Below are 11,129 nucleotides of genomic sequence, written 5' to 3'. Positions count from 1 at the left end.
ATATTTGTCATCAAGTAATAATTTAGTTTAGTTTTTAAAAAGAAAATGATGGGTCAAAAGTTTTTGTTATGTTTTTGTAGTAACCATAGGAACTTTTGAATGTGGCTCATATTTCTGAACCTGCAACTGCTTTTTTAAATGTTTCTTCTACGTCAGACTATAAGAATATAATATCAAATTAACATTTATTTTGTATGTTGTAAATTTTACCAATCAATTTGCTGTAAATTTTACCAATTTTTAAATGCGCAGATTATATTAGATTAAGATTATAAACGAAAGTACACCCTCTAGGATAATATGAAAAGTGAGCCGGTGACCCATTGTCCGAGTTCTTGGTAGTGACATAAATCTAAATGACTTCTGTAATGTGGTAATGTTTACGATGCAGAAATATTTGCAAATTTCGCAAATGGACGAAAAGTTGCTAAAATTTCCTCTAGCAACCTGTCATGAAATTCTGATTTATTATTTCCTCAAGTGAAATGTCTGGAATTTCAAATTCGCTAACTTTTCGACATGGGAAAAGATCCACTTACACGGTGTAATATTGTTTGAGTGTTTTTGTTCATATATTGCATAAGGTATTTCAGATTTTGTTCTGCTTTGAAAATGAATTTTGTAATGTTGTTTTTTTAATTTATTTAAATTCTTTTCTCTATTTTATTTTTTTTTCTGTAAAAATTCATTTTGTAAAAATATATATGTTTATACATTAAAGCTTATAATATTGAAGAAACAGCCTTCAAACTGTTAAATTGTAACAACTTCATAAAATTACTGTTGTTAAAACAATTGAATACATAATAATGTAGCAAGCAAAACTTATTTAGAGGTGCTTGTTTGATACAGGGCTATTACACCTTTTTTATGCATTAAAATCTGCAGAAGCACAAGGATGCATGATTTAAGTGTTATAATTCTTGCTTTAAATTTATATATTGTCACCATAGTGCAGTAATGGGTTAACAAATAGGAGGTAACTCATTATTGCACTTAAAGGTGATGATATGTCCGATTCGGTAACCATTTTGCCATGATTCTCACATGCTTAGATTTGTTGTTTATTTGACAGTTATGAATCTTAAAAGAGCTACCTGATTGCCATAAGCTATTTTAACATGGTGCCCAGAGTCATTCCTTTTTAGCTCACCTGTCACAAAGTGACAGGGTGAGCTTTTGTGATTGCTTTTCGTCCGGCGTCCGGCCGGCGTCCGTCCGTCCGTCCGTCCATCCGTCCGTCCGTAAACTTTTACTTTAAATGACATCTCCTCATAAACCACTAAGCCAATTTCATCCAAACTTCACAGGAATGTTCCTTTGGTGGTCACCTTTAAAAATTGTTCAAAGAATTTAATTCCATGCAGAACTCTGGTTGCCATGGCTACCGAAAGAAAAAACTTTAAATATCTTCTTTTAAAAAACCCTAAGAGCTAGAGCTTAGATATTTGGCATGAAACATCTTCTAGTGAGTGTCTACCAAGTTTGTTCAAATAAAATCCCTGGGGTCAAAATTGGCCCCGCCCCAGGGGGTCATTGATTTTCCCTATATGCATATAGTAAAACTTAAAAATTCTTCTTTTAAAGAACCCAAAGAGCTAGAGCTAAGATATTCAGCATGAAACATCTTCTAATGAGTGTTGTACCAAGTTTGTTCAAATAAAAGCCCTGGGGTCAAAAATGGCCCCTCCCCAGGGGGTCATTGATTTTCCCTATATGCATATAGTAAAAACTTACAAAATCTTCTTTGAAAGAACTCAAAGAGCTAGAGCTAAGATATTCAGCATGAAACATCTTCTAATGGGTGTCTACCAAGTTTGTTCAAATAAAAGCCCTGGGGTCAAAATTGGCCCCGCCCGGGGGTCATTGATTTTCCGTATATGTGTATAGCAAAAACTTAAATAATCTTCTTTGAAAAAACCCAAATAGCTAGAGTTTAGATATTAAGCATGAAACATCTTCTAGTGAGTGTCTACCAAGTTTGTTCAAATAAAATCCCTGGGGTCAAAATTGGCTCCGCCCCAGGGGGTCCTTGATTTTCCCTATATGCATATAGTAAAAACTTACAAAATCTTCTTTGAAAGAACCCAAAGAGCTAGCGCTAAGATATTCAGCATGAAACATCTTCTAATGAGTGTGTACCAAGTTTGTTCAAATAAAAGCCCTGGGGTCAAAATTGGCCCCGCCCCAGGGGGTCATTGATTTTCCCTTTATGCATATAGTAAAAACTTACAAAATATTCTTTGAAAGAACATAAAGAGCTAGAGCTAAGATATTCAGCATGAAACATCTTCTAATGGGTGTCTACCAAGTTTGTTCAAATAAAATTCCTGGGGTCAAAATTGGCCCCGCCCCGGCGGTCATTGATTTTCCTTGTATGTGTATAGCAAAAACTTAAATAATCTTCTTTGAAAAAAACCCAAATAGCTAGAGTTTAGATATTAAGCATGAAACATCTTCTAGTGAGCGCTACAAAGTTTGTTCAAATTAAAGCCCTGGGGTCAAAATTCCAGGCCCCGCCCCGGGGGGTCTTGATTTTCCCAATCTGCATATAGTAAAAACTTAAAAAATCTTCTTTGAAAAAACCTAAATAGCTAGAGTTTAGATATTAAGCATAAAACATCTTCTAGTAAACGGCTACAAAGTTTATTCAAATAAAAGCCCTGGGGTCAAAACTGGCCCCGCCCCAGGGGTGTCATTTTTTTTTAACTATAAGTGTGAAGTAAAAACTTAAAAATCTTCTTTTAAAAAACCCAATGAGCTAGAGCTCTAGAGCTTAGATGTTTAGCATGAAATATCTTCTTATGGATGTCTACAAAGTTTGTTCAAATAAAAGCCCTTGGGTGAAAATTGGCCCTGCCGGGGGGGGGGGGGGGGGCAGAGAGTGGGGACCGGGGGGCGGTGAGATCATTGTGTAGTAAATTATTATTGTGAAAAACATCTTCTAATGAGTGTCTTCCAAGTTTGTTCAAATAAAAGCCCTGGGGTTTAAACTGGCCCCGCTTCGGGGGCCTATAATACAGGTGAGCGACCTCAGGGCCATCATGGCCCTCTTGTTAAAACTAGAGAGCCTAGATGCGTTCAAAAGGTAGTAAGCTGAATTTATCATAATTACACTGGGGGCTTGCGCCCCCAAAAAAGCAACAATTGTGTGAGATCTTGTGATTAATTATTCATTAATGCATGTTTTCTTCTCCATTAATGTATACCTGCTTACATAATTATTCTTATGCAAGAATGATTGACAGTGTTAATTGTATCAATAATTTAATAACTTCTCAGTCATATGGTATAACTGTTTAACAATGATAGGCATATCCTGGCCTCACTATGGAACATTTATACAAGTACGGGTAAAGACATACATGTATAAATCAGTTTTAAACCGGGACTATAGGTTAGTGTATTAGAATTACTGTCAGCCAAACTATAATAAATGTGCAAAAGATGGTATATACAGACCGGTTCCTGTTTTATTCTTATATTTTCAGGTGAATCATGGTATGATATTGAAGACCAGTCTACATCCGATTATGGCAGACGGCAACAATCTGTTACAACTGGAGGACGACATTATTGTAACTTGTGTGGAAAACTGTTTCCAAGCAACTGGAAATTACAGAGACATATGAGAGTTCATACCGGAGAAAAGCCATTTATCTGTAGTTTCTGTAATAAAGGCTTCAATGTGAAATCAAATCTCAAAGTTCACATAGTAGCTCAACATCATCATCAACTTTAACGGAACAATTAATGATATGATCATATCATTCTACATGGTGTTAGAATTTCATAACTCTTTGCTGAATTAAAAACAACTAAAAAAATAATCAGATCAAAAATAAGGAACAATTATACGATCAGGATCAATATTTGGATCAACTGTAACATGCCCGTATCTTGTTATATTCCAAATTTCATAAACATTATAGTCTGAGTCCAGTCTTATCAAGCTAATAATTAATTTATGAAGTTGAACAATGTGGAAATTATTTGAGTTTTTAAATTTGATCCTGACCCTGATTCTGATCTTTATATCTTAGCGAACATGTGCTCAATTTGTAAGATTAAAAAGGTACAATAGAGGCTCATAGGGAAGACTATGTTGCCTCTTTAAATAAAGTCTTTATTATTATTATTATTATTATTATTATTATTATTATTATTACAATCATGTAAGTTGTGATAATTGCTAAATAATACTGATGTAGGTCCTAAATTTCCTGAATTGAGTGTTTATTATGTTGTAGCATTGTAGGTATATTACATTTTTCATGACCTTGATAATTTTTATTATACTTCACCCATAGTAAGCTGATAATATAACCAGAATTATTTGTTTAATACAAAAGAAATTAAGATGCCATTGCTGTTTTATGAAGTCATGTGGGCTGGGGGGGGGGCTGCCTTTAAAGGGTTAACGGCATCAGAATTGCAGCCACCATTTATAGCTACATTATCATAAGGGGTGATTAAATGGGTTAGGATAATTGGAGTCTATGCATCTCTTAGCTCCAGTAGGTGAGGTGGATTTGAGCCCCGTTGTTGCTTTAAGTTTGTAACACCTGAGATTAGCTAAAATCATCGTCCCTGTTTGGCGCCGTATGTTCTTATTTTGTGTTGGAGTGCTGTAAAATCCAACCAAACCAAGCAAACTATGGTGAGAGCTCAAGATAATTGGTTATTGTAACCTTTAAGGTGCTCCATTCCATACAACAAATGAGCCGCGTCACGACAAAACCAACATAATGGGTTTGCGACCAGCATGGATCCAGACCAGCCTGCGCTTCCGCGCAGTCTGATCAAGATCCATGCTGTTCGCTTACAAACCCTATAACAAGTAGAGAAAGTGATAGCGAACAGCATGGATCCTGATCAGACTGCGCGGATGCGCAGGCTGGTCTGGATCCATGCTGGTCGCAAACCCATTATGTTGGTTTTGTCGTGACGAGGCTCAAATGTAGTTGGATCTTACTTTCTCTTAAGTTAAGTACTTGATTAAAACCAGGAATATTTATCACACACATCCCTGATATAGTTAGATTATTTTCACCTGTGTCAGGTCCACATTTTCACATTACTTGAATATTTATGGCAAATCAGTGACTTGCCATTTTTGTCAATTGACCTTTCACAACAGTAAATAGAGGATATTGAATGAGTGTGGGTTCCATACTAAATTCGTTCAATACTAAAATTCATTGCAAGCCTCTGGTGAGCGTAATATTATTTCATTGAGCAAGTTCAATAATTTCAGTTATGAACCTACACAAATATTCTATTTATCACATACCCAAAATAAAGACTGTTTAAAGAAAAAAAAGAATAACTTTTCATTGACACGGCTATATTGTAACACTAACATTAAGCACATTTTTTACGTTAATATGTTTGTGTAACAAATGACATCATGTCAAAATATATGCACAGAGGTGCAGTACCGTTTTTACGGAGTCGCAAAAGTGGCTAGGGTATTTGATAAAATTATTTATTCGGGATAAGTTATTGTTCGGGATAAGTTATTATTTGGGATAAGTTATTGTTCGGGATAAGATAAGTTATTGTTCGGGATAAGTTATTATTTGGGATAAGTTATTGTTCGGGATAAGTTATTATTTGGGATAAGTTATTGATTGGGATAAATTGTTTTTGATAAGTTATTATTTGGGATAAGTTATTATTTGGGATAAGTTATTATTATTTGGGATAAGTTGTTTGGGATAAGTTATTATTCGGGATAAGTTATTATTTCACATAATGATTTATCTTGATATTTCATAACATTCAGTGACTTTCAACATATTAACAATTGTGCCCAATTATAAAACAAAATTAACAATACAGGTTTGCTTGACTTTTATTTATTTCTTCAGGACTAACTTACGTTAACTTACGTTGTAAGGACATTTTTTTTTGGTTCAAATCAATTGTTCAGAAAGACATAGAATTGAACAGAATACTGATAGTCAGAGTTGAAAGGTCACCATCAGGTAGGTTTTTCATTGAACATGAATTGTAAATGTTGATGCTTATATCAAGGTCAAGGTCACCGGGTTTAGTATAGATTTCTTTGTATCACAAAACGTATGAAGAAGAAGTTTATATAGAGGATATTTGTTTGTTTGTGTGTAAGATGAAATTTTATTTCATCGAGTGGGCTTTAAAAACAGTATTCTCACGAGTGGCGTAGCCACGAGTGAGAATACTGTTTTTAAAGTTCACGAGATGAAATAAAATTACATCTTACACAACAAACAGACAAATTTTCTTTTTATTTTATGCTTAAAAACAAGTTAAAACGAAATTTCCATAATTTTAACGTTAATATTAAAATCTGTTTCCCCCATTGAGAGCCCCATTTAGACGGAATTTCTCATTTAAAACAAGAAGTCTTGAGCTGAAAAAAAAGTCCGCCAATCAAGGTTAAATGACGGTGATATTTATTCATTTTATCAAAAAATATGAATGATCGCTTGTTTTAATAATAAAAAGAAACAAAATCTTGTAGGAGAAAAAGTCCAACCATCCATCCATATTTCTGTTACTTACTGCGAATTTATATTAGACCTGGCTTGTAAAATGTAAGCGGCAGCCCATTTTTTAAAGTTGTGTATTTCATGGGAGGAAAATAATTGTGTAAGATTCAGAAGGATATGTTTTGGATTTGTTAGTCATACACCTTTTTAAAAGAAAGAAAACTTATTTGAGGATTGTAACAGACAAAAAATAAACTGTTGACAGAAGTTGAAAACATTCAGAAAAGGAGCTAGGAAATTGGAAAACTTGGAAGCTTGCAAAGGAACGCTGGGTATTTTTACTTATTTTACGAGTGATGGCTGTCAATGCTTTTCAATTTTTCATAAAGCATACGGCAGTTATTGCTCGTAAGATACTTTAATATGCCCAAATGTCATCAAGAGCAGTTTTGCATGGGGAAGGAATGTATTTCTTTAAATAGCCAGACATTGTCAGAATTGTCAGTAAAAATAAAATTGTAATTTGAGGTACTACATGGGGAAAATCTTAAAAAAGTAGTTTCGTCATTGAAAAAGTGAAATTATATTTTGATAATTTTCACTGTGAAATTATCAAATATAATTTTCACGGATAAATCAGTAATCCACTGAAAAGCATAAAATAAAATAATTTATTTTTTTCATCTGTTTTTCAGAAGGAAATAAACAATCCTATCCCTGTAACCATTGTGGACGTATGTTTGACAGGAAGTACAATCTTGAAGTGCACACACGAATTCATACTGGAGAACGTCCATTCGTCTGCAAAGTTTGTGGAAAGGCTTTCAACCGAAAGTCAATTTTACAAGCACATATGCTCACACACATGTCTAGCAATGTTTTATATTAGATTTAATTTGAGAAATAATCTGCTTTTTACAAAGTGTATATGTTCACATATATGTACAAAATGTTCAAAGTTTTTTAACTACAATATATTTTATTGTTTTAAACATTATTATTCTTATTTGTTAGATGAACAGAAAATATAAAACAGTAATTAAAAACTATGTGTCATTACTTTTATACTCCTTACCTTTTTTTCCAAACAAAACCAGAAAATTAGATGTGTCCCTATAACAATTATACCCTTACTTTTGATGTCACTGTGGCATATTTTAGGAAACTCATATTCTAGATGAGACAAGTAATTCACATTTCACTGTAACCTTGACCTAATAAACTCAGTCACGGTAAGCTTGAGCTAATTACCACAGTCACTGTAACCTTGACCTAATTACCTCAGTCACTGTTACCTTGACCTTATTACCTAAGTCACTGTAACCTTTGGGCATATTGTCCCTACCAAAGTCTTAAATCATAGTGTTTGTTTTGAATGTAGGTATTTATAAAATAACATGTAATATAATGTAAATAAGTGGAATTTCTAACTGAATATGTCTAATTTGAATAAAAGAATAAATAAACTATGTATGGGAAGCTGTGTTCCCGTTTACAGGTCAAGTAAAGTTGGTCTTTACTTAAAGGTCCGTGGCCACCATATGCACATGCCAATTGTAATATTTGATCTGGAAGGAAAGCGTCGCCGGATTCATCAAGATAGAAAGTTATCCAGTTAGCTGACGGAAGTCTGTGGTTCTACTCAGGTGCCCGTTTTTGTATCTTGTTATATTCCAAATTTCATAAACATTATAGCTTAATATCCAATCCTGTCAAGTTATTATTTGATCTATGCAGTGGAACAATGTGGAAATTATTTGAGTTTTTAAATTTTATCCTGATCCTGATCCTTATATGTTAGTGAACATGTGCTCAATTTGTAAGATTAAAAGGTACAATCATGTAAGTTGTGATAATAGCTTAATAATAATGATGTACCGTAAAATTCCTATTAAACGCCCCCAGGGCTAAACATTTTCAGAAAGGGGGGCTATTATTACAATAAATCCCAAAATCACTGTAAATACATTTAGTGTTAGCAAGTGTTGGTAATAACATTAAAAAGTGTTAAGGTTTTAAAGTTCATATTATACATATTTGTGTTTACTATAAAATACTATGGATTCTAAATGATTGGAATAAAATTATGGTTTTAATTATGAGTTCAGCACTGATAAGTAGATTGTTTTCCTTATCAAAAGGCCTGGGGGGGCCTTTATTAGGGGAGGGGCGTTTATTAGGAATTTTACGGTAGGTCCTGAATTGAGTGTTTATTATTCTGTAGCATTGTAGGTATATTATTACATTTTTCATGACTTGAATTGTTTTTTATTATACTCCACCCATAGTAAGATGATAATATTACCAGAATTAGTTGTTTAGACTACAATGGTAATTAGGATGCCATTGCTGTTTTATGAAGTCATGTGGGCTGGGGGGCTGCCATTAAGGGTTTGAGGCATCAGAATTGCAGCCACCATTTATCGCTACATTATCATAAGGGGTGATTAAATGGGTTAGAATAATTGGAGTATATTATGCATCTCTTAGCTCCAGTAGGTGAGGTGGATTTGAGCCCCGTTGTTGCTTTAAGTTTGTAACACCTGAGATTAGCTAAAATCATCGTCCCTGTTTTGGCGCCATATGTCCTAAATTGTGTTGGAGTGCTGTAAAACCCAACCAAGCAAACTATATGCTGAGAGCTCAAGTTAATTGGTTATAACCTTTAAGGCGCTCAATTCCATACAACAAATGAGCCGCGTCACGACAAAACCAACATAATGGGTTTGCGACCAGCATGGATCCAGACCAGCCTGCGCATCCGCGCAGTATGATCAGGATCCATGCTGTTCGCTTACAAACACTATAACAAGTAGAGAAAGTGATAGCGAACAGCATGGATCCTGATCAGACTGCGCGAATGCGCAGGCTGGTCTGGATCCATGCTGGTCGCAAACCCATTATGTTGGTTTTGTCATGACACAGCTCAAATGTAGTTGGATCTTACTTTCTGTTAAGTTAAGTACTTAATTAAAATCAGGAATATTTAGCACACACACATCCCTTATAAAAATTTTAGTTAGATTATGGCAGTGATGGCTGTCAATGCTTTTCAATTTTTCATAAAGCATACGGCAGTTATTGCTCGTAAGATACTTTAATATGCCCAAATGTCATCAAGAGCAGTTTTGCATGGGGAAGGAATGTATTTTTCAGACTGTAAAAACGAAACAAAAAAAAAATTTAGAGACGAAATTTTGTGATTGGAATTTGAAGGAATAGAAGTAAGTTTTCTCTCTTACTACTTTTGACATTTAAGTTATTTATCTATTTCAGCTTTGCTATTTCTTTAAATAGCCAGACATTGTCAGTAAAAATAAAATTGAGGTACTACATGGGGAAAATCTTAAAAAAGTAGTTTCGTCATTGAAAAAAGTGAAATTATATTTTGATAATTTTCACTGTGAAATTATCAAATATAATTTTCACGGATAAATCAGTAATCCACTGAAAAGCATAAAATAAAATAATTTATTTTTTTCATCTGTTTTTCAGAAGGAAATAAACAATCCTATCCCTGTAACCATTGTGGACGTATGTTTGACAGGAAGTACAATCTTGAAGTGCACACACGAATTCATACTGGAGAACGTCCATTCGTCTGCAAAGTTTGTGGAAAGGCTTTCAACCGAAAGTCAATTTTACAAGCACATATGCTCACACACATGTCTAGCAATGTTTTATATTAGATTTAATTTTGAGAAATAATCTGCTTTTTACAAAGTGTATATGTTCACATATATGTACAAAAATGTTCAAAGTTTTTTAACTACAATATATTTTATTGTTTTAAACATTATTATTCTTATTTGTTAGATGAACAGAAAATATAAAACAGTAATTAAAAACTATGTGTCATTACTTTTATACTCCTTACCTTTTTTTCCAAACAAAACCAGAAAATTAGATGTGTCCCCTATAACAATTATACCCTTACTTTTGATGTCACTGTGGCATATTTTAGGAAACTCATATTCTAGATGAGACAAGTAATTCACATTTCACTGTAACCTTGACCTAATAAACTCAGTCACGGTAAGCTTGAGCTAATTACCACAGTCACTGTAACCTTGACCTAATTACCTCAGTCACTGTTACCTTGACCTTATTACCTAAGTCACTGTAACCTTTGGGCATATTGTCCCTACCAAAGTCTTAAATCATAGTGTTTGTTTTGAATGTTACCTTGACCTAATTACCTAAGTTACTGTAACCTTAACCTTATAACCTCAGTCACTGTAATCTTAACCTAATTACCTAAGTCACTGTAACCTTTGGGCATATTGTCCCTACCAAAGTCTTAAATCATAGTGTTTGTTTTGAATGTAGGTATTTATAAAATAACATGTAATATAATGTAAATAAGTGGAATTTCTAACTGAATATGTCTAATTTGAATAAAAGAATAAATAAACTATGTATGGGAAGCTGTGTTCCCGTTTACAGGTCAAGTAAAGTTGGTCTTTACTTAAAGGTCCGTGGCCACCATATGCACATGCCAATTGTAATATTTGATCTGGAAGGAAAGCATCGCCGGATTCATCAAGATAGAAAGTTATCCAGTTAGCTGACGGAAGTCTGTGGTTCTACTCAGGTGCCCGTTTTTGTCTTAAATTAAGTACAGCAGGGCACCTGAGGTCTTCCTCCACCATG

At 33.9% G+C, this 11,129-nt stretch overlaps 1 protein-coding gene across 1 annotated transcript; it reads left to right on the top strand.

Moving 5' to 3' along the window:
- Positions 1–3,491: 3,491 nt before the first annotated feature.
- On the top strand, positions 3,492–10,165 carry LOC132751114 (gastrula zinc finger protein XlCGF7.1-like; the record flags this gene model as incomplete). The annotated part of the gene is made up of 4 exons (XM_060741233.1): positions 3,492–3,688; positions 5,936–5,990; positions 7,166–7,353; positions 9,950–10,165. Coding segments are annotated over 4 exons (656 nt in total), but the record flags the coding sequence as incomplete, so codon positions are not given.
- Between the last annotated feature and the right edge of the window lie 964 nt (positions 10,166–11,129).

Source organism: Ruditapes philippinarum, unplaced genomic scaffold (genome assembly GCF_026571515.1).
Source record: "Ruditapes philippinarum isolate M1 unplaced genomic scaffold, ASM2657151v2 ctg10519_1_1_1_1, whole genome shotgun sequence".
NCBI classification, from domain to species: Eukaryota; Metazoa; Mollusca; class Bivalvia; order Venerida; family Veneridae; genus Ruditapes; species Ruditapes philippinarum.
The sequence above is the reverse complement of the archived record's forward strand: the minus strand, read 5'-3'. Positions and strand labels throughout refer to the sequence as shown.